Below are 27571 nucleotides of genomic sequence, written 5' to 3' on the forward strand. Positions count from 1 at the left end.
CACAGGTTAGTAGGAGTGTGCTCAATGTCTAATGTCACGTGAGCAATCATATAGCAAGATGGCTACCGACCTCAGCTTTGGTAGGTGTGACCTATCTATATTCTGTCCCAGTTTTTTGCTCCACTTTCGATCATTCCATTTAAATCACACATTTCTTATTGTTTGACATGAAACCGTCTTTGTGTCTTATCAATCTTAGGTTCGGTACCGCCGTATTATCGAGAGGTTTACAACATCCTCTGCCCGAACCAAGAAAGTAGGGTTGATCGTGACATGTTCGTGAAACTGTTGATGAAATCGAGTTTACCAAAACAGACACTTTCCGAGGTAAGGAAGAACGGCTACACCCCCATTTCCTTATCCTGTCAAATTTTTAATCAGTACTCTGTAAAGTATTGTCAGCTTTCCGTCCATTGTTTTCTGTCGTCCCGTTTTTGCAACAGCTGGTTCTGCAAGCCCAGACGCTCTCTCGTGCACAAACCATGTGTCTACGTTCGCCAACGCTTGTAATACGTGGAATATTCTGCCAATTTAACTGACTTGACAACTGTTGATACGGCGTCTCGCATTCTGACGAGTGCGCCTTATACGATTCGTGCAAGTCTGACCAAAGCCATTCAGCTGAATGTATCGGTTTTGAGTCCTTGGTGGTCGGTCGAATCGAATGACACCTGCAAGATATATTATTTGTCGTTAATGATACGGTAATCATTAGCATTTTTACCGCCACCGTAAACTATTTAATTAATTTATGAACACTGCATTAATTTGCGCACAATTACATGCTAATTGTGACCCATAACTCGTTTTTAAAGGTCCGACAGAGCTCTGTATTTTGAAAGATTAGGTGTTAGTATTTCCAGACACACCCCCTAGTTTGTTATAAACTAGATATTGTGCATTAGAATATCAATGAACATGGATATCAGTGGAGATAACTGCAGCCAGCACAGTTTCATTTGTTTTTTCTCTATCAAAAAGTTGCTTAAAACTATGGCATACATTTGAAGTGACTTACTAATAATGCCAATTGTAAATTTATGTAAATTGTGACTACAAAAATGATATAGATAAATTTTTAAACATTTGTCTTTTTATATGATTCCTGCTGACAGTTTGTTGCACACAGGTTTAGTTTTCAAACTAACAAAATTGTTTCAATCATGTTATCCTGTCTCTTTCCTATGGTATTATGATGATGTACAATTGTCTCTTATCAGTTACTATTTGGCTATTTGTACAGGCGTGTAGGATACACCTGTGTACTGTGTCCCCGTTTCACCTTGCTCACTCGAAAGGTCAAACAAGTCTTTAGTGGACCACTTGCGGTAACATTGTCATCCTGTAATCATCAACTAATATCAAATAATAAAGAAAACAGTTCTGGAAAACAAGTTGGAAATATATCATCTTAGGACATGGGTAACAAAATAATATGCAAGCTCGACTACAGTGCCACTCTTTCTGTTTACATGTGAGTCAGTGCATGATGTGTATGATAATACACGGGTGATAGAGGGACTGTGGATCGTTGTTTCAATGGCAGAGTGGTCAATGCTCTGTTAAACCAGTTCTGTCAATAGAATATGTCTGTACATATCAAATGTGAATCTGTGACATTGTATACCAGGCATTGCTGAAAGTACTTCATTTCGAGAACACTGGTTTTTATTTCTGGTAATGGGAAGTGTAACATACTTGCAATACATTGCTGAGAGAAAGATGATATTGCAGTTGTTAACAGTCCTAATTCTATAGAACACATAGAATCAAATTCAATCAGTGAACTTTGAAGGTGACATATAGTGAAAGTGCGGAGCTTCTCTTTCCATAATGTGACCTCGATCTGAAAAGAAGTTCCTACAAAGGCAAGGCAACCTGTGAACAATGTGTATTGACATTGCAATGGAGTCTCTGTGTTAATGTGAGGGGTGTGTACCTACATTGAAGGGGGTGTAGCAACCATGCTATGCTTCTTTTGTTTGATAGTGAAATTAAAATCCTTCTGGCCATGGCAAAGTGTTCTCAGAATTTTTATCTCAAGGCAACCTTAACTTTTTGCAGGGTTCATTTCATTACTAATTTAGCTCATAGACAACTGGTAATCCTCAGCCTATTGAAATGGGGCAAATTTTCAATTTCAATAGGACAAGGTGAACCACAATGGCCCATTATGTGTATTGAAGACCTACTTTTTTTAATTTCAAGGCCGATCTTATCGATTGGAAGGAAATAATATCTATCAGACCATTATTTTGTACCTTGCCATTTGGTGTATACAGGATATACTCAAAATAGATCTGTACTTGAACACTTAAATTCAATAATCATTAATGCTACATCACCCTATGAGGCAACTGTATCCCCTTTTACTCATAGTATATCCCAAAAGTGACAGTAGGCCAGTGTATCTAGACTTTTCTCGTGAAGTTTGTTGTAACGTTTAATATCATTACTTGTTCAGGAATGACTTTCAGAGAATATACGGTTAAATTCTGTGGAAGATCAGATGCATTTTCAAGGATGAAAACAGAATGTATGTTATGCTGACTTTACCAAAGAAAGGAATTATGTGAATCAAGTTTCATTACAAGCCTGTCAATATCTGTTTCTTTCATTGCTCCTATGAAGTTGTCTCCTTTTTTCCTTGTTTAATTTCATTCTCTATCATGAAACGGTGAAGGCTGTAACAGTTATTTATGTTATCTGATTCCCAAATGCCAGCTGTCTTTACAGTCAGTGTGTATATCACATGGCACTGTACTGAACATTTTTGTGACATTTAAAGGGGTTGTCGCGTTAGAAATGTAGCAAACTTGTCTAGACAAAAATCAGTACTTTCCTTGGCTGTGAGTAAATAAGTTAGGTGGACAAATGGAATATTTCACTGTTTATAATAAGTTAAATGTGAATGGTGTGATAAACCAAAGTCACATGAACATTGGACCAATGGAATATGCAACGTGTGGTGAACTGTAAAGGAATCAAATTAGATGTAAATCATTGACTAAAATGTGCAGATAGGAGAATACATGTTGCTTTGCTGGCAGTTCTTGTCCATCCCGTCACCAAAAATTAGGTATAAGGTATCTTTCATGTGTTTAACCCTTTGAGCGCCAAAGTCAATTTTTGTCTCCTCTAAAAAATATACTCTAGTCAATTTTTTTCAGATTTTTGTCAAAATTTTGATAACAAACTGTAGCCAATGAAATTTGATGTCCATTTGGTCCAAAATTATCAAAAAATTAGAGAAAAATTCATAAAAACTGTTAAAAATGTTGCATTCAAATTTTGTTGGGGACAATTACAGCACTCAAAGGGTTAAGGGGCATGAGGAATCTTTCAAGTATTGAAGTTGATGGCTGTAGTCACTTTTCTGGTTGGTAACTGTCAGATGAACTTGCCTAGTTATTCATGTGTGAAGGAATTCAGTGCTTTGAGCGATAGTAACAGTCTTCATAGCCCTGTAAAATGGAAGCATTTGCAGTCTGTGAAAGCTATGTGAGATATGCAGCATGTGATTGCCCAGCCAAGAGTGGTCTAGATTACCATAATCGGGGGCTTCATGTGATAAAGTTACTCTTACTGTGTAGAACATACATGACAAGGAAAATGTAAACACAATGTAAAATACTTTCACAATTCTTTGACATACACTAAAACTAAAATGACAAACTCTAGTCTTATTTTGTGAAGCAGTAGGGTTAATTTTAAGTCACTTGTAAATTTTTTGTGTTCAGTTGATATATTTATTTATGCAAACAAGAAACAAATATCATGAATGAAGAAATCTGAGGAAAAAGCATGTCATCTGCTTCTTGGTATTTTGTCTACGGTAATTTGCAGTCACTAATAGTACTAGTTATCTGTGATGTCTTACTATTAACTGTTAATAGTCCCCTGTGGGTGTTCAGTTTGTTTAGACAAACTGCATGGCCTATTGTTCCGTATGGATGGAGTCAATGACAAGCCCTTCATAGGCACAGAGCTGAGTACATGCTCTCCTGTATAGTTTCTTTTTTCACAGTACAGAGAGCAGGGGGTATGTGCTAACCTGGCAGATGCTCCGGATTTTTGCATGACTAGTTAAAAGGGCTAATAGCTGTAACTTTAGGCAATATTTTTGTCAGTTTTGTTCTGTACAACAAGGATATTTTCTGTATTGTATACAATGGAAAGTGTTATAATTGCTAACAACTGAAGTGTAGTTTGGATTAAATTCAGGTATGAGAATAATATTAAGCATTACACCCATGATTTTGGAGTAGAAGCTGAAACTTTGTTACAAACAGAACTAAACTACTTGAAATTTTTTGTAAATTTTTGATGTAGATTTGAACTCACAAAGTATGGCACCCAGTCACCTAGCGAAGACGTTACAGTCAAAACATCTCGGCTAAATTCCCACCCTTAAAAAATTCATTACACAGCTAATAGAGAAAAAAATCAACAAGGTCCTGAGCAACTGTCCACCATCTTTTACATTTGCTCAGTTTGCTTCATCGTGTTTGTGTGATTCAGTGGAGTTGCCTGAAGTGGAAACTCCAATGTTTACTGTGATTGCCTCAGCCTCTGCATGCTGCAGTACACATCTCACATTCTGTGTGAAGACTCTCCTGAGACTTTGGGATCAAATTGCAGATTTCAGGGAGAGTGTTTAATGGAGCAATAGCTCGTCATCAGAAAACAGCAGGAGGTTAAAGAGGGATTTAGAACCAGGTCTTGGAGGAAATGCAAATTACAATACCAGTATCATGATGCGATGGGATAGATAGTACAGTGTAATGAGATTGTTTATGAATTTAGCATTTCTATGAAGGTTTGTGGACGTATTTACCTGGTTATCCTGAACTGGCAGGATTTCACTGCTGTTAAAAGAGCATCATATCCTCATCTTCCTTGAGGTTTTCAGAGAAAGATAAAGAAAGAAAGATAAAGTTTTTGACAAGGTGTTTTTGCTGATTCCATTGAAAGGTTTTCAAATGTTGAAATTCAGTTGAAATTGCATACAGTGTAGGGATGGAATGTGCAGCCTGGCGGGGAATTTCCCAACTCAGAGGAAATGTAAGGATAGATTCGTCCGTCAAAGATGATATGTTACATTATAGTGTAAGCTGTATGTTTTCTTTCTTTCAGAATCAGTGATACAGTAGTAATTTTAAGTGTATGCCAGACTTTTGCGATTCAAATATTGCCAGGACACAGCCAAAATTTATATTTTGCCATGGTTACATATTTTGCTTCTTGAATAACCAAGATACATGAATATTTGGGACTCGTGTGATGTATTTTGATTAAAATTTACATATTACCACGGTGATATGAAGAATCTTGATGTTCAGTATTGTGATATTGACAAGGGTGTTGTGTAGGTGGTCCATGTTCATCAAAATGTTTAGAGATGTGAATGTTTGACTGTTATGGCATACAGTGTGAACAGCAAAGTGTACTGTGATGCTTGGTGAAAATATGGAAAATTCTTAAATCATTTCTGATGAATTTGTCTGTTTTGCTGGATTTTGGTAATATTCTGATACAGAAATTGTTTTACAATCCTGTCAAGTTAAGTTTAATTTGAAGGATAAAGTACAGATTATCTTAATGTGACATAGCTCAATATATGTTTCTGCTTTATTTCCTTTCCTTTCAGCAGCTTGTATTACTACAAAAAATGAATCTGTGATATAAATAGATTTGGTTTAGCTTAAAGCTCCATTAGCGGTTAATTTGGATGTATTTTCAAATATTTTTGGTATGTTTCTAAAAATAAAGATTTTTGTTCTACTCCGAAAATTCTGGTTAAATACTTTGTGTTGAACTTGTCACAACAGTCAATGTTATTGTTGACAACCCAATTTTTGTTTGGACTAGAATTTATTAGTCAACAGAAAAATTTTCTACCATATTATACACAATTCAATTTGTACAAGGCTAGTGTTCTGTACATCAACATAATCAAAGAAATAGAAGAAATTATACTTTATGTTTGCCAGAACAGAAATAATGAAAATGTCATAAAAATTTACAGGTACTTATATCCCGTCGTTTCTGGTCCATTTCCTTTCAGTAGTTGGTATCACCACAAAACATAAATCCTGTACATAAACAGATTTGGTTTATAGCCTTAAAATAGCAGCTGTTTGATGTCACTTTATAGTAGGATATAGTGGAAAGTGAAATTACAAATGTATGAAAAAGCCTGGCTACATAAGCTTTACTGCATTTAATTATGGATAAAAAGTATGCATGCTCTGGCAATTTCAAAAAAATCAAATGTCTTACTTGTGAAAAAATTGGCATATTCTCATTCTGAGCACTCCCGGAAGCTAATGGTATGGCCCATCTGTCATTTTCAAATATATCCTTCTTGGAATCAACTCTGTAATAGTAAGTTCTGATTTGATTGTGATGGAATTAATGACTCATAAACATGTTTAACATCAAACTTGGCTTTTGAATGACGGTGTTTTTTGTAATGATGCAGATGTATGTAGAATGTTAGTGTTGATATGGATGACGTGTTTGATTTCAAACGATGTAACAGATATTGTATGGTATGGGTTTTAGTCAAGTTTGTTGCTAAATTTGACACTTTTTGGCAGCCCAGCATAATGAAATGAGGTACTAAAGTGTATCTCTCCCTACACGTGACTGTGTACATTGTTTTACATGAACAGCTATGATTACAGTATGTTTCCTATTTCAGATTGCATTATCCCTTTGAGCGCCAAAGTCAGTTTTGCTGCCTTTACAAAATGTAACCCAGACGATTTTTTTTCAGATTTTTTCCAAAATTTTGATCAAAAACTGTAGCCAATGAAAAGAAATGTCCATTTGGTCCAAATTGTCATAAAAATTATTAAAATTATCATTAAAATTGGTAAAATTTTGCACAAAAAGGGTTAAAAGGGTTAAATATAAAGAAAACAGACTATAGTATGATGATGACAGTATGACGGAAACGTATTGTCACAATGCCCCATCATTGGTATCCATATGTCAAAGCCCATATATCATATCTGATAGACTATAATATTTTTAATGCTTCCTTAGTCTCACATTTTGATTTCCTGTTTTGCTTGTAGATTTGGGACGCAGTTGACAATAAGCAAGGGTACCTAACAAGGAATGGGCTTTACAAGGCGCTGGCTTTAACAGCTCTAGCCCAGCAAGGCAAATCAATCAATGAAAAATTACTTGAAACTTTCTCAGATCAAGGTAAGAAAATGTGCCAAAGATATGTTTGTTGTTATAATTGACCTTTTTAATTTGCTATTCCTGTGGTATTTTTCAGTGAAATTGATTTAGTGTTATGGTATCTTTATTGCACAATTTTTTAAGTTCAAAATATAATTTTATGACAGTTTTAATCAGCTGGTGTGATTAAAAAAGTTAGAATTTAGACCCACTCAGGGAATGTGGAAGTATCAAACTTTTTAGCTTAATCAAACTTGTCAGACATTGCTAAGAATATAACATTTTATAATGGACTTTGTTTTTGCATAGTTTTAATTTGATTTGCATTGATAACTTATTTTCCATTTATCATTTTTTAGCACCTGGTTGCTTTATCAAGCATGACTAAGGGTGCCATCGCTATTGTTGCAGTCTCAATGCAATATGTGTAATTGTTTATTTGTAGGAAACTTGTGTCTGTTTGACTCAAAAAGGACCATGATATTTATCATAAAATTTCACACATAAATTGATCTAGGCCTAGTATACCTGCTCCTCCTTTATAATCACTTGATATAATTATGGAATTATGGAATTATTGGTAATTTATCAATATTTGAAAAGCAATGTATTCTGGGTAATGAGCCCCTTGTGAAGAGTTCCTAGATCTGTCTCAGAAAACTGCTGTGATGTTCCCTGGAGAAGTAAAGCAGTATTTTGTAGCTATCTTTTGTTTATTTAACTCCTGACATAAAGAAAACATGCAGTCAGTACAGGAAGTTGCATGTTATTATAGCCATTAGTGAATTAAATTACCCGAAAGTTAAAATGGTCGTAGAAGTTAAAATGGGCTTAATTGAGTTTTTATTTCTTTTTTATTTCAAAGAAGTGTAACATGTGGTGTTCCACAATTTTACAAGAAAAAGGAGATTGCCTCTTTTCATCACTGCTTTGCACCACGCTTGAAAACCTAGCCATATATTCAGTAACTTGTTTTCCTTTGAAAAAAAAAAACCCAGTCCACTCATTCAGAGAAGTGAATTACCCAGATGTCTATGAAGCCTTACTTTGAGTGATCCAAGAGGTATCTGTGAATGTAACTGTGTGTTTGCTAAACAAGTTACTCTGTTGAGCTGTGCCAGAACTGACCACTTATAGAATCCCTCTACTTGACCAATGCTATGATCCAATGGATTATGGCAAAGTCTCTTTAAATGGTTTTCAATCTCTTAATGATTTGAATGCAATTCTGGTGACTGGTTATCAACATTTTGAAGTGTATCAACACTGATAGTTACAGTTCAGTTCATATAGTCATTGAAAGCAATGGCAGTGTCACATTTGCTCATGCATCAGTTTGTTCACTACCGATTTTCAAAATGCACTATTAATTTTTTGCAACATTCTTCCAAATTGTAGACCTTCCTTGCTATTCATTACAGGTAAGAGTGTTTCAACAACAAACTCACGTGTGTTATTGATTGTATTTCAGAACTACCAAAGCCATCACTGGGTGATCTCTCTGACTTAAAGTCTCTAAGCATTCAAATACGGAGGGACAAGAACCCCAATTTACTGGATATACCTATCAAGAATTATGTGAACTAGACACTATCAAAGTAGAATTAGCGCCGGAAAAGAAAGGGTTACTTTTAAAACATAACGAATATGAAGTCACGAGTCAGGTGAGTTGAGTATTTCCTGAAATACCACGACAGATTCCAACTGTTACGTGTGCTGTTTTCTGCCCTAAGCCACAGCATGACCATTACAAGAAAACATTTTGGAAATACTTGAAATTTTTTGAGTGGTCGCTTTATCATTTCATCTGTGTCATGTGAAAGTACCTGAATCATGGCCAATAGGCCTGATTTTCAGACACAGTTACACAATGAATGTACAAAAATATTTTTCCGAAATTTTTTTATCAGACCTTGGAAATTTCAAGCACAGGAACCACAAAGGCTGTACTTTGTGAGAGCAATGTTTTGATAAAAAATAATGAAAATCATGTGTCATCTGAATGGCCTGTACAGGAAGTCTTTTGAAGCATAAAAAACAGATGTAAAAAATGATATAAAAAAAATGATAAGAAACTCAACTTTTGCAGCACTGCTAGTAATATATTAATGAAGCAGCACAATGTTTGCTTTTGTACCTGGATACAACACTTGCCAGTATGACAATTTGTGTTTCCTTACAGCAAGGATAGTACTGAATTCAGAGGCTAATATATACTGTCAGAGGCATCAATTAAAATGACACATCTGCAGTTGCAGCGTAATATCAAAGGGCAATAGTGAATACAGTGTCTCAGATTAATGTTTGCAGCCTTTTTACGCTTTACCTCACCTGTCAATAGAGTTTAGATTAAAGGGCTTGAAAGGTGTAAAATGTCACAAACTACTAGTAAATTTTTGTTGCAAAGGTGACAAAAAACATCAATTGTCGGTTCAATAAACAACGAACTGAAAATTATAGATCACTGTTGATGTAGACTCGGTGATTTAAATATGCGTATTTTCACGTTCTAACCTGTGACCGTTTCCTTGGAGATGTTGCTATTGGTAACCAAAGCTAAACGGAAACGAAAACGGAACGGATGGTATATGATTACACTCTGTAGTTGGAGTGATCAAACTCTGGCTAATGAAGTGACTTCAGTTCAGTTTGATGATAATACTAGAGGTGTGTCCCAGGTTTTTGCATTCTCACTGTAACATCCCGGAGAATCACCAATTTTCCAAGTTAAATTTGTACATATGTATATTGATTGATTCATGTAATCATATACAGTACTAGTCATCTGTCACATATTTGTTCATTTTGATAACTGTTGACAAGAGTGAAAATTTGTGGATACAGTTAGTGTTTTGCATTTTAATCACCACTAACTTAAGGAGGGTTAAGGCTGGAAACAGATACATAGCTTGAACATCCCAGTAGAACATTTTTGATGCACATGCAAATGTTCGTGTCAGGTAATCTTTACATGTGCCAAACTGTCTGTTATAACTATGTACCGTGCAATAGTTCTTGCCAATCTACAAATTATTGATAGATTGATGAAAGCAGTGCTGACTAAGCTAGGCTTTTTACACTTTATAATACCCCGGTAGCTATTTAATTTTTTCATAAAATTCTATTTAATTTCAACAGTTGATTATTGTGAATGGTCAGTCTTGAGTGCGTTTGATGAAAAAGTAGAATTAGTGAAAAGTGTCATGCGAAAAAGCAGGGTTTCTGTTAAAATGCCGGTTTAAAAATGGCAGATGTTTTCTCGATGTCAGCCTGTCCGTTTAAAGCAATGGCAATATTTGCATACCATTCTGTCGTCCAAGAGACACTCTCCTTCTGCTTTCAGTGTAAGCAATTACTGTGAGTTTCAGAAACCTCTCTCTGGAGAAATAGACAATGGAAGATGTGGCGTGATCGGGTACATAAAGACTATTTGAAGGGCTGCATCTACTGTATGATAGCCTATCACTTCCCTAGGTATCAGAGTTTTAGGTGATGTAATTTCACGATGGATAAAAAGACATTCAAAATACCATCGTTATCAAAAGATCTGCTGTATCTGTTTGTGATCAGGTGATATTTTTTATCAGAAAATTGGTGGTTGAATGATTACGAGGAAAGAATTTAGAATTTAGTAGTCATTTTATACTACTTTATGATATCTGAGGGTTGTTGACCTGAATGTCTTTTAAAAATACATGACAGTGATGGTCCAACCATCTCACATGCTGGCAGCGTTTGCACAAACTGACATGCATCACCAGTGTTATTTCTGATACCATCAGTTCGGTATTGTACATATCTCTGCAAACAGAGGTGCTTTCAGTGAAATATTACTTGTAGTCCTTTCACTCACTATATTTCGATACAAACGTTAAAATGTTAAGCTATTGTTTTCTACAAGCACATGTGGACTTCTACATTTGATAATGGGGGTGAAAGGGTAGAGAATAGAAAGGGGCAGACAAATACTTGCAGTGTTTTTCCTATTTCTAATTTCTCTAAGTGAATGAAGATAGCAAGTGGTTTACTTTTGCGTATTTTGTAAACTTATCCCTGATAACACACAAAGTGAAAACTCTTCTAACGTACCTCACAGTGACTGAATAAATGTCTAAAACTACCATAAAACAAGAGTGAAAGTAGGTGTTCATCAGAACAGTAATTCTTGGATTTCCCTCCTAGCTGTGTGCATTTGAGTTTTAGGGCACAGACATCTGTGTCTGACCAGTCCACCACAGTTCACCTGTCACATCAATATTCAATACGTGACAATTGAAATTATTGCATTCCTTTCAGCGTAACGTTATCAGTGATATGGTCGTGACAACATTTAGAATAACCAACATGAAAAATTACACAAAAATTAAAAAATACTTAAAACAAAGATATACATTTGCACCAGTGCAGCATATTGAAATGATGTTACATTTCATGCTACTGTATAGTTGGTGAAAGCTATATATAGGACTGAACTGTGTAGATAATATAGGTATTTCACAGCAAAGGGTAACATGAATACATTTATATATCTTGTGTTATGTACACAGTGCTCAAATACAGAATTCATGTGTAGCTGACAAAGTGAAAAAGCCCATTTTTCTATGCTTGATTTCCTCAATAAATATATTCGTGTATGCGGAGTGTATTAATGAAAATTAATTGGTCATGAGTCAGTGTGAATAAGGATTATTCATTGGCCTAAAATTGTGCATTACCTAATTTTACATTTATTTTGAAAATGTCAAATATCTCAGCTTAATTAAATGCAAGTCAGTGTTTTAAACCTACATACATTACATATGTGAATTAAATGTTTTGACCCCAATTGACTAGTGGTAGTATAGTTCAAACAGAAAATGACCCCTTGTTGTATTCATAGTACACTCACCAATGTCACAACCATTGAATGAATCATTCTTTAATAGTAATACAATGTCTTGTGATGTTTATACTCTTCAACAATTTTTAAAATTCATTTCCTTTTTTCAAAGCAAACCATGTAGTGGCTTTAGGTGTAGGGATTTTTTTTTGTTTTTGTTCATAAACATGATTAATAGGTTCCTGAAATAAGGACAGTAGACACTAACAGTTCACAAATGCCAGGTAGCAAAACCACTGAACCGTCAGTGAAGAAATGGTCACTGCAGGTGAAGTCTTATATTAATGCATCGTGAAAGTAGGCTGTTTTTAGTGACTTCCTCAAAATTGTAAAAACACAATTTTTTACTTCCCTTGAATCAACTTTGCATAGGTTTACTGCAATAGAACACTTCAGAGCCAGCCAGGCATGTTGTAATGATTATTTATGACGCGTGAGACAGATAAAAAGACTGTATGTTCTTTAGGGTCATTAACCTGGTGCAGTACATAGTTTAACATTGTCGGTCGGGCTGCAGTAAAAAATAACATGTGCTTTCAGATGGTAGGAAACATTGTCTTCTGTGTATTGAAGGTTATATTGTGTCTGTTTTACGGCACAATTAAACCCAAATTTGTCAAAATATAAAATGTGGGACTTTGTTAAAGACTGAGAGAACTAGCCAAGTTCAAACTTGTTCAACATCCCATTTGAATGCACAATCTTCAAAAGCCAAGCATAGATATTCTACATTTTAAGGTAGTGTTGCGCTTAACCAGCATACATTTTTTAACCTGTTCACCCCAATTCCCTGTAAACAGGTCCACACTCACCATTGATAACAATGGGTTTGGGCCAAACCAAGGTGGTGAAAGGGTTAAAGCAATATTTCATATCAAAGATGAAAACCCCCCTGTGCCATATATTTTAAAAAGCAGAGAACCTAAACTTTAGTATGGTTGCAATAGCTTACATGAGGGATGGAAGGGATATACATTTGGGGTAGAAAGTCTCAATTGCAGTATTAATAATAAAAAATAATTTACATCGAAAACTTGATACTTCTTTATGTAATTTAATATCTCATTTGAAACTAGAGTATATGTAGAAAAAGACAATTACCTGGCATGGTAGGTTTTGCATTATCTATTCTCATTTTTACATGGCAGCGGTTGAAAGACTGACATTTAAAAAAGCAATTAAGATTATGATGAGCAAAATTGAAATGACTCTTATTCAAAATGTAAGAACATTATTGCCCAACAAAATAAGGATTTTGTTGTATAGTATTTAAAGAACATTTGTGAAAATTTCACAAAATTTGACCCAGCCAGAGTGGAGTTAAATTTTTTTGAATGTTGAAAATAGAAATAGGGTGATGTGCATAAATTATACTTCTTCCTTACCAAACTTAGCACTGCTAGTCATGCTAAAAGGTGGGCCCACCTAAATTTTTATTTTGGTTATAAAGGATTGCTAAATATTGAATGAATCTCTGCAAAAAAGCGATTCTGAGCAAAATATGCTGTGTTATGGAAAAGTAACCACAAGGTTTGCTGAATCTTAGTGTTTCAAATTTACTGGACAGTCATTACGCATTTCAAACACTTAATTTTCTATATTAAAGTGTAATTAAGATAAACATGATTGATTAATTTCTACGAGCTAGTTTGCAGTTCCTGACATAAAATGCTACCCTCAAAGATGATAGTTCAAGAGGATGAAATTGATTCTGAAATATGCACTGTTAACATTTCCCTTTCTTCATCGTTTGTTTCAGTATTATAAAAGCACAGTGATGCGTCGGTACAATGATTTTGTAGCTTTCCAAGAAATTCTACTCCAAAGGTTTCCATACCGACTTGTACCCAGACTTCCACCGAAGAAAATGCTTGGAGGTAAGTATAACCAACACACAATATCAGTTTTGATGCATAGTAGTGCACACTTTCAGTTTTAATGGCGTACCATCATTTGTTATGTTATTTTACTTCTGTACAATCAAAGTGTTATACACAATAAGAAAGGTTTTCAAATTTCATATTGCAAAGGCCCTGAAAATATATATTTAAAAAAATGATATCGATTCACAGACACTTTATATGGATCAAGCATATAGGCAGTTTATTTGAAAAAAATGTGCCGATTTAATCAATTCTTATCACCATGGTAACTGTAATAAGAGTCATTAGAACTTAATCCCAATAGTGAGTATTCGCTGAAGTTGTTGGCTTTCTGTATCAACGGTCATGATAAATCTTTCTCATTGGATGGTGACAGTCCAGTTCAACCCAGAGGTTTCACAGTGAAAACTAGTCACAAAAATGTATGAACCAGGAGGAACAATGTACAAATAAAACAAAAAGGTACAAGATTAGGAAGAAAAATTGGTTTTTACATCACTGCCGATAAATTCTTTTATATTCAAACTTTAATAGTATCATTTCTTTAGAAGTTCAATTTTGTAAGGGAGTAACACTGGTAATCCAGTCCCCCGTGCTGCCAGCTTAACTCGTTGGCCATTTGATATGAAAGACATCACTCAATTTATAAGGGAAGTCACTATTTTATGCATTTTCTTCATCACACAATGCCTCTGCATAATCCACAATGAAGTCCAATGATGATGTTGATCCTACGTATATGGTTAGATTTTCAAATGAATAATACTGTATGCTGTGAAGGGCAGTGTGTTGGAACAGCCACTGACCTTTTAGCCGCCATGGTTTTGCCCAAACCCATATATGTTATAGAAGTGGTGTTGGGTGACCAATTTACAGGAAATGGGGACGGAGGGGAAGGGATGGGGTGTGGGGTTGGTGAACAGGTAAAAATTCATGATTAGCCTATATTCTGTGGCAGAAACCAAACCTTGCTCTACTTTATTTATTCTTTATTCAAGTGAGGTCAAAGGTCTATTTGCAGACAATTTTCTCGTCCAGCATGTTACATGGCTTGACCCAATATACCTGACTGCTCATGTACTGTAATACAAATATGACAAAAATAAACAAATTGACAAATGCCTATCAAATACAGGTAATTTGACATTAGATGGTAGATATTTGCCACAACGGAGTCTTCCAATTGCTATTATTTGATATTTGTACAGGGATAGAGGAATAAGTTGATTATTGTTTTGTTTGTTAGTGGGTTTAATCACTAGGCTGCAAATGTTTTTGCCATGGTGGGATTTACGTATAGAATATAAGAATCAGTATAATAAATCATGTTTTATGAATGAATGCGGTTAACTGTGCAAATAGGTTATGGCTGCTAGGTTAAAAACACCAGATGCGTGTCAAAACTTGAACCAGTGTTGGCTGAAAGTGTGCCTTGGTGGACATTGCAAAATCAGATCTTTCACAGTGCTGTTTTCTGAGATTGCAACTTGTCAACCAGTTACCAACAAAATCTGTAATCCAGACAGTTTTCATTCAAGCAGAAATTCCTAACTTTCAATAACAAAGCGCTTTCTTTGTTATTTTTGTGTTTTCAGTTGACAGGGAGTTCATTGAAGCAAGGAGGAAGTCTCTCCGTAGGTTTCTTACTCTAGTTGCCAGACATCCAAATATACATGAAAGTAATATTTCAAAATTTTTCTTCACTTTCCAAGGTTCGGTAAGTCATACTTTCAATCCCATTCATGAGAATTTTCTGACTTATGGCAAATTTATGTCAGGCCAAGTAAAATTTTAGGGGAAAAGATTTTAAAGTGTAACAGAAAACATGTTCTGTTAGATGCTATGTGATACATTATGAAGAGTTTGGCTGAATTGCTGTAGTTGTTTCCATAGTAACCGTGACTTTGCCGGAAGTGACATTATGCTCTCTCAACTGTTGCATCTAAAGAAAGGGCAAAGGTTACACTGTTATCAAGGTTTTGAGGTTATCGCTTGGTCACGTGTGTTGACTGATAGTTTAGTAACTCAGATATGATTATTTTCTTTAGGATATGCAACATAAAATAAAAGAATTATTTCGGGGTATTCCAGATGAATTTATGACAAGTAGTCTCGCTGCCTCAGCAAAGGTAAGACTGTGAACTTGCCTGTCACATTATACAATTGCATGTCTAGACTATAGTAGTACTACTTTGATAATTCAGAGGCCAGAAAAGATGCTACATATTTACTCAGACGACGTTGTATTTTATAATCTTCATTTCTATATACCATTTTCTAGCTCAATGTCACTTGTAAGGAAAGCATATTTTTCTCAAGATGATAAGACTGTTAAAGAACCATAGTGTGTGAAATCCTTTTAAATTCAATCATTGACTGTAATCTTTGACCTTTGACCTTTGATGCAGGATCTGGTTCCCATGGATACACAGTTACAATTTGGAAATAGCAAAGAACAAATACGCACGATACACTCCTCTCTTTTAAAAATGAAAGACATTGCCGAGAGAATGGCCAGGAGATCGGCTGGTAAGTGCTTTATGCTGATACCTGTCATGCCTCAATATTGGTACATTCCTATTGGTTTCCATAACAGGGTTTGACCATTATGAGAGGAGTGTGGGTGCATGGGGGAGTAAAAAGATGAGAAAAGGTGATATCAGTAATCATGAATGTATAACCATGATTCGGATTGGTTGCCAGTATCATGAATGCATAACCATGATTTGGATTGGTTGCAAGTATCATCAATGTATAACCATGATTCGGATTGGTTGCCAGTATCATGAATGTATAAGCATGATTTGGATTGGTTGCCAGTATCATCAATGTATAACCATGATTTGGATTGGTTGCCAGTATCATGAATGTATAACCATGATTTGGATTGGTTGCCAACAGACTGTTGAAGCCTAAAAAGTTGATTTTATTATTGCACTGTGAAATTTAGACTTTCATGTGGATATAGTGTATGAAATCATTTCTCACTTTGTCATAACTCAGGAAGTGTACCCTCAGTAAATCATTAGAATAAATGTAATGGTGATATTTCTGCAATTGACAGACTGTCACTGATTACACTTTGCAGGCAGCCCAATTTTTGTAATAATTTAACAATAAACAGTAATCTAAAGCTGTATTGCTATGTAATGTGTTATTTGTCAGTCAAAATTGTCGGCCATTTGTCTGTCAAAATTTCTCATAAACGTCAAAAAGATTGAAATAGAATTGAAACAAACAAAATAATGTGACAGACTATTTACTCCTACATATTTCATCTTTTGATAAATCTATTTGACAGGAACATGTACAGTAATGTTTAAATTTTAATATTGGGTAGATTTCTAAAAATATTCTTTGTGATTTTGATTTTGAATTTCATGAAACTTACATTTTCATTATTTTGATACCGGTATGTAAATTTCTATGAAGAAGACCATATCCTTTAATTTCCGAAAAATCATGAATTCTTTATAAATTTTACACATGAATGTATATTGACATTTCCCTACAGAGGAAGCAAGTGACATGTTAATGATGTGTAAAGAATTGACAGCATTGGCCAATGAAAGCCAGCCGTCATCAGCTTGGGCATGTGGTAGTAATGACACGTGGTCGCAGCTCAAACGAGGGTTTAAGACGCTGTCCGTGGAGTTTGCAGGCATCGCAGATAAATGTGCGCAACAGGTGAGATATTGTTATACTATAACCCTTTCACCACCATGGTTTGGTCCGAACCCATTGTTATCAATGGTGAGTGTGGACTGCTGTACAGGGAATCTGGGGTGAACAGGTTGAAATTGAATCCTTGACAAATTAATGCTTCTGAGTGTGAAAATTTATATTCCTGTGGAGCCCACATGTACACATTTTTACAGGAAATGCATACATTTTTCCTTCTCTCAATTTATATACATGAAATTTCCATTTTGGATTAGTGATAATATATTACAATCCAATAGAATCATTTAAACTCTCTCTATCCATCCAACTGTGTGAGTTTCAAGTATTTTCAGCTCATGACTACTTCTGACAAACTGTTTCAAGTACTTAGCTGACAAATCTTACCAATTAGTATGCTCAGTGTGCTTCCAGTCACTTCAAGAATTTCTGGAAATGTCTTTTGTGTGTCAGCTGTCAGCCTTATACTTCTACAGTTAAAGGTAGAATGCGCCTCAGGGACAGATATTTGGACTCCCAAATTTTACAGAGCTTTTTTGATCTACAGCATTAAGGGGGCACCTCATTTTAAACTTCTCGAAGTGAAAAGAATTTTCAGTACTAGTTCTAAAACTAGGTTTATTTTTTCCCATAGAGTTAACACAGGGATGGTGGTCATTTGAAATTTCAAATATTGTCACATGATGGGTAATTTGTGAAATTTGCATGGTGACCCCAAATTTTTATTCTTGATTTGATAAGAGAAACAAGTTTCATTGAAGAAAGTTTGAGCAAAAGTTTAGGTGTAAACTACAATTATTTCACTTTTAAGGCACACACTACCATAATATTTAAACATTTCTCGCATCAAAGAGAAGTGTCTAGTGTCATTGTGCCTCACTTTAACCTGGACGGCATACTGTTACAAATATTCAAATTGACAAACGTTTTGCAACAATGACAATGTATTATTTTTATGGCTACCATGAAACCAGATCTTAACATTTTTTAATTTTTTCCCTCCTGGTTACAGAGTGCAAGGGAAGAGGACACAGTAGTTGAAATGTTGTACTTGTTTTTGGATCTTCTCACAGCATTCAAGGTAAATAATTCCATCGTTTTGCCTTTCTTGAAGGGACTTTTCCTAATAATTTTATTATTTTTGTTTTAGAAACGTATATTTCCTTCTTCTCCTCTACAAAGTACGTTGAGAAATATGAAGTATCAGACTTCTGTCAATACAAGGCATTGCGTACAATTTGCAATATTATTGTTGACAGTTGAATTCTAGTCTTGACAAAAATTGAGTGGCCAACAATAACATCAGACATTATACAGTGGGCGTTTTGACATGATTTAAGGGAGTGGAACAAAAATTGTAATGTACAAATAATGGAAGATACATTGAAAGTTCCTGCTAGTGGAGCTTTAAAACCAATCCAAATGAACACAGATGAAAAAATATTTACAGTGATGCAAATGAGCTATTGTGAATGGAGTTCAGCAAACTGTAGAACTGTTCTACATAGATGAATAATGTTTCAAATCATTTTGAATTTCAATGTTTCACATCAATGATTATGATCTAATTGTGCTGTCATTACTTGATAGCTAGTCTTGTCTGTGGCCTTGAATGATGAAGCAATGCATATCAATATATTTATGAGCGTGTATTCAAATGTGTACATGTGTAGTGATATATAGACAGAGTTCACCAACCTATGATATATCAAAATGTACTTGTATTACGATAGAACAGATTTCACTTTTGTGATATTTATGTTTCAGTCACTTTTCAATTTCTTTATAAAGTCAGTATTTTCAAACTGATTTTTGATTTCTCTGTCTGATTCGTAACATTTCTGTCTTCATCTACAATGACTCAGGATCTATGTGAAAGACATGAAAAAGGTGTTCTGAAGGACCATCAGAGCGCTTTACAGAAAATGGGTAATATGAAAAAGAATAGAATGAAGGCAACCATCAAGGGTCAGGAGCAAGCTGGCACAGTGGAACAACTGGAATCCAGAATTATTGAAGTGAGTGTTCCTAATTTTTGTTTGTTATTCGGGTGCTGCGGGGATTAAGCTTGTGAAGATGCTGCAGGCATTTCCATACCCTCTATTCAACAAACAAGGTTTCCAAAAGCAGATGTTTAAACTGAACTTGATCTATAACTGTTTGCTTTTGCTAGTCTTTGAAAGTACAGTACACAGATGTACAGATAAATTCATATGCCTTCTTAACCCTTTGAGCGCCAAAGTCAATTTTTGTTGCCTTTATAAAATATACTGTGGTCAATTTTTGTCAGATTTTTGCCAGAATTTTGATTAAAAGCTGCAGCTGATGAAATGTGACGTTCATATGGTCCAAAATTATTTTTAAAAATACAGAAAAATTTTTAAACAATTGGTAAAACGCTGCACTAAAATTTTGATTGGAAAAATTACGGTTCTCAAAGGGTTAAAGGTGATGCTTTAATACAATTTCCATTTTCCTAGTGATGGTAAAAAACTGAAATTAGAACCTTTCTGCAGAATTTATTTTACAACTGTACTACTTTTAATGGGTGTATGTTGTTGTAAATGTATATGTGCTTACTTAGAATATATTAGAATACATTACCTTCCATGAGCTAATTACAAAACTTCATGAATAATTCATTTATTTGGACAGCATTGAAAGATACTGAAATCATTGAGAGAATCAAATTTTATGCAGGTTGCTGGTTTTGAAATTTGAAATCATTAAATCGTGAAAGTCTGTGTCACGTTTTGCATTTTGTTCTGTAGCCATATGGAAGGGCAACTAGCTTCCACTTTTGGTGACTTGTTATGTATTAATACATGGAAATTTTTGATTCTGACATGCTACCTTCTTGTTGATTGCAAGTTTTGTCTTTCTCCCGAAAGCGTATTCAGATACACAGTACTCAGCTTGTCAGCTCAGCCTGTACATATACAGACTGCATTGTTATTGTTGACAAGTGAACTCTGGTCTGGACTAGTATTCAAATGTAAACAATAACAGTGCATTTTACATGTATACATGCTGGGTTGACCAGCTGAATAGTGGGTGTCTGAAAATGCTTTGGGAAGTAGAACAAAAATTTGTTGTTGACGTACAGAACAAAAGCAGTGGAAAAAATCATCACAAGTTCCAGCTACCGAATCTTTCATTAAACAGCACCTGTAGTACTGAAAGAAAGAATGCCATTTTAGAAATTATAAAAATCACAAGTATAGCACCACTTATTTTGTTTGACACTGGCCTACTTGATTATAATATTATGAATTATTCTTGCAGTTAGTGTCATTTTCATTTTCATTTTGTGTTTTGAGTGATAAATTAGCATTAAATGGAGTGGTTGAAATGCATAAATTATGCACTGGTGCCCTTGTCTCCGTGTGCTGTTTTTGATGAATTAAGACAATCATGCATGGACCAGTACTATGAGTGTAAAATTGTCGTTCACTGCTGTACAGTTGCTTGCCCCCTTAAAAACGGAAATTGTACAATTTATAGTGAGTTGATGCCTAGAATGTGACAATGCTAGAGAGTCAGTTTCATGACCCCAACCTACGCCTGACCTTCTATCCTGGTATTTCAGGTAATGTGTAGCATTAAAATTGCACATTTTTTAGAGAGATACGTGGAAATTTTCAGTAGAACATAATGTTGCTATTGCAGCTTAGTGCAGAATTCAGTGAGTGTACTTACTATTACTGAGCATTCAATTTAATTAGTGGATTCATACAAATGAAAATACTTGCATGTAAGGTCATTTAGGGGTCATGATAACAGCATATAAGGTCATGTAGGGGTCACGATAATAGCTAATCAATAATTCATAATTTGGCCTTTGTCTCTGCAGCAAGAAAGTGAAATCATGAACATGGAGAATAGGAATTATTTTTCGCTACATTGTTTACAAATGGAAACACAACTTATCCACGCCAACGTCGAAGTCATAGCGGAGGTTTTCCAATTACTTGCTCATATTGAAGCCAAAGGAACAAAGGAGGTATGTATCAGTGCTGTCTTGAAATGTTTTCAAATACAGAGAAACCTGTCTAAACTGAACCCTGTCTAAACTGGAAACCTGTCCAAACTGGACCCTTTTTCCAGTCCCATTCCAATAGAACTCTATGTTAAAAGGACCTCTATAAACCAAACAATTTGCTCAGTCCCTGAACAGTTCAGTTTAGACAGGTTTTACTGTAGATGCACAATGACCATTGATAGGATAGGATAGGAGAAATAATTCATCTAGCGTCTTGTGTCTATTCAGAAGACGGTGCTTTACAATGAATGTTACAGATAAACACTCTCAAAGAAGTGAGTCTTTAGCTCTGTCTTGAAAGTGTAGATATTCTTGATGGAATGTTTGTCAGCTGGCAGTTGATTCCGTGGGATTGATAAAGAGCATTAAGAAACAGATCCATCATCATATGATTTGAGCCAGTTACGAGGAACGTTGAGTGTAGGTTGAAAATTTGATTGAAGAGATCTGCTTGGGTTCTTAAAGTTCAACAAGTTCAGCCAGGTATTAATGAGCCAGGCAAGAATAATGAAAGACAAATACAATTTGCCAATATTTTACAGTGATTATCATTGAGTCAGTAAAATGCTCATGTTTGGTCTAATTCTCAAAGATAAAAGTGTATGCATTTATGATTTGGTCACATAACTAAAAACAGAATAAGATGGCTTTTAAATTTTGTTCAATGTAGACATAATTTCACACTTTATCATCTCTCTTTTGTTTTCAACAGAAGTTCAAGTGGAATTTTTCAGAAAAAATGCTCTCTCACTTTTGTTTGAAATATCAGAAAAGTGTTGACAGCCTTGATCAAAAATCCCCTCTCACTTTTGTTTTGAACTATCAGAAAATTGTAGACAGATTTGTAGATCCATTGCTCCGGGCCACCAAGCACTCTGATTAGATATCAATACCATCTGTTTTGCCTTTTTTTTCACAGATTCAAGCGCTGTGGGAAGATCTTCAACCAAAAGTGAATTCCCTGATACCGAAAGATGTAGCCAATGCAAAATCCAACCCTGGAAGCCCCATAGCTTCACCGCTTGCATCACCAACATCAGAACGCCTACCAGCTTTCCCCTAGAGAGGCCATGTGCAATGTGTATCATAATCTATAAATAGAGAGGACTCCTTAAGTCAGTGAAAAAGAATTCACTTTTTAAAATTAGGTTTAAGACAAACTGTCATCCGGTTTCTCAAATTTCAGAGACTACAAATAGAATTTAGGTTGGTCTAGTTGGGAATATAAAACAGAAACTTGATTCGTGGGAAGATAATTCTCGCATTTTGTTTTCGAATACATGTAATACTCACCATTGAGATCTCAAATATCTGTTCAGAATGACTCCCTCTGACTGCAGAGATCGTAATCGTTTTATTTTTAGTGCCTCTCTGTCTCCACATGCACTGCCTTGCTGACTACAGGTGTCTAGGTATCAGACACACAGTGTTCAGATAAATGGATGAGGAAACTAGACTGACAGTTTGTGCACAAGTCCAGTACTTTTTACGACAAATGAACTTAAAAAGATTGACGAAGACTTAATAGTTTAAAAAGTGGAAAACACAATGTAAGGTAGTGCTTAACATTTTGAAAGACACGGATCAGCAGCATTTGTGCCATCTTTGCCTGTGAGATTGAAGGGTCAGAATAGGAGACTCCAGGAACAACACTGAGGTGCTCACAGTCATAGCGCCCTCTAGTGTTTACTTGCATTTTTAGCCTGCCTTGTTGGTCATTCAAGTGTCTACAGTCAACATGCAACTCACAAATGTAGGGTAATTTTAAAAAGAATTTTATTGACAGGACTGTTATTTATGTTGAGTTTACTACTCACAGTTCCTACGAGATCTGAAAGATTACAATCGCTATGAAATCCTGACAGTTTGTTTATAGATAGATATCAATTGTAATTTCTGATGATTCATCATCTGTAGTACAGTAACTACTTGGAAGTAAGTCTGCTTCTGTGGGCCTAAAAATATGACAACAAGAACAGCATGCATTCTCCATGAACTCTCACAGCAACCAGATAGGTAACAGCTCAATCCTAGAGTTAAAATAAATGATCACTTTCAAATATTGAACATCTAATAGTTCATAGAGCGTCCACAAGTATGAGCAGTTGCAAGCAGCTGATCTTTTTCAGTTTGGTACAGAAATGTACACAACTCCTTACTCTATGGTAATCACCTGGCCTATTTCAAAAACCATCTTTGTCTCTTTGCAAGCCAGCTATTTCATGGCTTTGAAAGAATGCCACTAATCTGTTGCCCAAGTGTCGAGGCAACAATTTATTTTTTTCTTCTAAAAATCTTTAATGTTTCTGTGTTGAAAATTCTTTCAGAATGTATAGTAGAGCTGTCAAGGGACACTGTCTGTCAATGCAGGCCCAGAAGTACACATGAAAGAAGTCTTCATTGCGGACTACAGTGTGTTAATATTTGCTGAGGGTGAAAAATACATTTGTTTTCATTTCTGATGAAAATCATTGTGATTTGACTGTAGAGGGTTAAAATCACCTGAAGTATTCTGCAATGTCTGTAACAGCAGTGTATATCATGGGTAAACTAAACTAATCTAGATTTCTAGATAAGTCCACTTGTACATCGACTTCATTATTGAATCAAAAGGCTGAATTTAAAGAAATTGATTTCACTTTTAGAAGTTGACAAATCTCATCTGGAGTGATAGGAAAATATTTGAAGCAATACAGTGATGTAGAAAATGCTGTTACTAAGCTTGAAGATGAAAAAAAACCCGGAAAAATCTATTAGGATTTCATACAAGGTATAAGATTTTTGTCCATCCAGTCACATCTCAATCAGAGCTTCATTTCTGATGCTTACAGTTCAAGGTACATGATCCTTCTCTGCTCCTCTTCAAAAAGTTCAGGTTTGTTTTTTGATGAATTTTTTCACAGTATTGATGTGTATTGGTTTCTGTCATAAGTCTTTTTCACAGAAATCTTTTGGAACCAACCAACCAGAATACGTTATTTCTCTGTGCACATTTTAAACTTGACTATGCATCAGTGAAACTTTGTGAGAGAGTGAAATCATAAGATTGTTTAAAATATTTAAAATGCTTTACACATTTTCTCAAATGTCTTCAGGTACAATGCGCCTCGGGGATAGATATTTGGACTCTCAAACCTTTTCAATTCTTTTCTGATTTACCACGTGGGGGTTCATTTTGGAGCCATTTGAATAAGAAAAACTTTCACTGTTTTATTTTTTTGAAATTCGAAAATTTTATTTTCTCCATAGAGTTAACATAGGGATGGCGGCCATCTTGAATTTCAAATATCAGTAAATCTTGGGTAATTTGTTTCTCTAGTTCCAAAATTTGTATGGTAACCCCCGATTTTTATTCTTGATTTTGAAAGAGAATGGTCGAAGATTCCATGAGGAAAATTTGAGCAAAAGTTTAAGTCTTTCTCTTTCGAGGTGCATACTACCTAAGTCATTTTAATCACTCATACTGGAGATTTGCATAGAGTTGTGTGAATCCGTGCATATGAAGTAATGTCTCATATTCGGACAATGAACAAAAACTGTTGTTTTAAAACACCTTTTGATGTTCAAAATTGTTCATTGAGCATAGATAATAACTTTTGCCTTTCCACATTTCCATGTGATGAGTTCAAGAGTCTGGACAACAGTCCGTTTAAAGAATGATAAAGAATTCAACATTTAAAGCCGGTCTTAAAATCCTGATTACTGTACACAACATACTTTTTTTCCTAAGCAAGCCTTTTATGCTATAGAATTGAGCACCAGAGGGTCAAAACATTCTCTTGGTAATGTAACAGTTATGAAAAATTGAAGTTACCGGTACAAATTTTGTCTGCTATTTTGTCCATTGAAACCTTCAATTCTTTCCTTTCGTAATTAAGAATGAAAGTTCAGGGGTCGGTCACCATGCAAATTTTGAATCTACAGGGCACCTAAAAACCAATAACCACAAGTCCACTTTTTAAAATTCAAAATGTTTTCTCTGTATTCTCTCAATGGGAAAATGGATTTTCACAATTTTTCAAACGCAAGATCTCCGAAAATTCAGCTTGTGTCTTCATTTTCCAAAATGTTCCACACTGGCTGTAGACCAACAAAGAATTGGGAGATTCTAGAAGAACAAAAATCTGTCCCAAAGGATGTTATGCTGTATCTGCAAAAAAACCCTTTTGGTTAACAATAAATGTGACAACTCAAAATAAGTTTTAGCACAGAGTAAATGTCAAGTTCAACCTAATGTATGTGACCAAAACACTTTCACTGATGTGTCGTTGTATGTACCTCTCTCATTATTTCTTAAAGATCATTAGATAATTTAATGTGTACTTTATTTTTTTGACAGAAAATCTCTAAGTCAACAAAGTCCTCTGTGTATGTAAAATTCTTTTCTCTCCATGAAGTGAATTTAAGGGTCAGAAGGAAACTGTTCTTTTCTTGTTAGCTTGAATAATTTTACTTAAATTGTAACCATTTTAATTTTATATCATGACTTTACACGGTCTAGTCTGAAGATGTCACGACTTTTACATCCTGGTTTGATATACTGTAGATGAACACTCATGGTGTCATGATCATTGTCAAAGTCCCTTCTGTTTATAGTTTATAGGCCTTGGGAGCCATGCCACTGTCCAATATGAGAATTTTGTACCAGTAATCTATGCACCATTGTACTTGGTAACTTCTGTGAATGTTTTGCCAACGTATCTATCAACTGATGCATGTTTGTCTCTGTATGTGAAATGTTCTGAAAATACGGATAGTTTTCAATCGGATTCGAACCCACAACATACGGCATCAGTCGCCTAGCTGAGAGGCCAGAGACAGAACCAGTCGGCTAAATCTCCACTCTCAAAAAAGAGTGGTTCAATAGCAGGCTAAGTTGTTACATTTTTCTGACTGAGACCGCTCAACACGTTGTAGATGAGGAGTACTTTCCAATTTGTATGTTGGGGCACCTATCAATTTACATGTGAACTACAGACTGTTGCTTCTACAGTCATGTGATAATTATCTGGTACATCAATTACTTTCAGGATAGGACTGGAATAAAACCTTGTCGTAATGATGAAAATTATGAAGATGTTTAAAAATGTTTTTACAAGTGATGAACATGTAGCCTCATGATGTAGCACAGACTTGTGACATCCCCATTTTGTTTCACAGGCAATATAAGAAAAAAATTGTAAATATGATTGTCATACCATATTTTGTGCTTGAACAAATAATTTGGACAGCACTGATCTCTTATCTTTCAAAAGATATATGCTTTCCTTTTTCAGATGTCACACTGCTTCCTGTAAATTTTCCCATCACCAATGCTTTCAGCCTATAGTCGATGTAAAACTGTGTTGGGGGCTGCTTTATGACCTTGATATTTTGAACTTGACAATTTCTTGCCTCTGTATGCTATTTCACATGCCTTTCTAAAAATGACCTTGATGTGATTTCAAATTGTCATAATTATAGTCCCTCCATTAACTTTTACAGTGTTAAAAACTGTAGAGCAGACTATTTTTGATCAAACTTTTTCAGTTTTTTTTCTTTGAGACATGTCACCTGTAACCACTTGTACTGAAATGGACAATAAGTAACTTTTTCTTTTGTCTTAGCATGCGTCAATAATTTCCACCTAGATTACCGGTACTCGTTCCGTAACTGTATTGCAATGAAAATACATTGAATAAAGGGAAATGTATATATTTTCACTGGATATTTGCACATGGCTCGTCTTTTCTGAGTGAACATTCAGAATACATCTGAAAAGATATTTTTAGAGTGACCCTTCCACAGTGTAATGATTGTGATTATCAAAAGTGTTGGAAGACAAAGACTCTGGTGTTGGTTTTATAGTCATGAAATATCTTCTTCACAAAAATCAACTATTAATTTGGT

The 27571-nt window shown here is 35.1% G+C and overlaps 2 protein-coding genes across 2 annotated transcripts in view; both read left to right on the forward strand.

Moving 5' to 3' along the window:
- Positions 1 to 27389, forward strand: LOC139151889 (sorting nexin-8-like). The gene is given in 15 exon segments (XM_070724921.1): positions 1 to 80; positions 200 to 327; positions 7086 to 7218; positions 8669 to 8749; positions 8752 to 8861; positions 13836 to 13953; positions 15555 to 15676; positions 16008 to 16088; positions 16368 to 16488; positions 17474 to 17646; positions 18653 to 18721; positions 19506 to 19658; positions 21494 to 21643; positions 22602 to 26438; positions 26600 to 27389. Coding segments are annotated over 14 exon segments (1632 nt in total). The 5' UTR covers positions 1 to 31; the 3' UTR covers positions 22746 to 26438; positions 26600 to 27389.
- LOC139151902 (probable endonuclease 4) overlaps positions 1 to 27571 on the forward strand; it is a 577101-nt gene that overhangs the window by 277432 nt on the left and 272098 nt on the right. The window lies entirely within an intron of this gene.

This window comes from Ptychodera flava, chromosome 15 (genome assembly GCF_041260155.1).
Source record: "Ptychodera flava strain L36383 chromosome 15, AS_Pfla_20210202, whole genome shotgun sequence".
NCBI lineage: Eukaryota > Metazoa > Hemichordata > Enteropneusta > Ptychoderidae > Ptychodera > Ptychodera flava.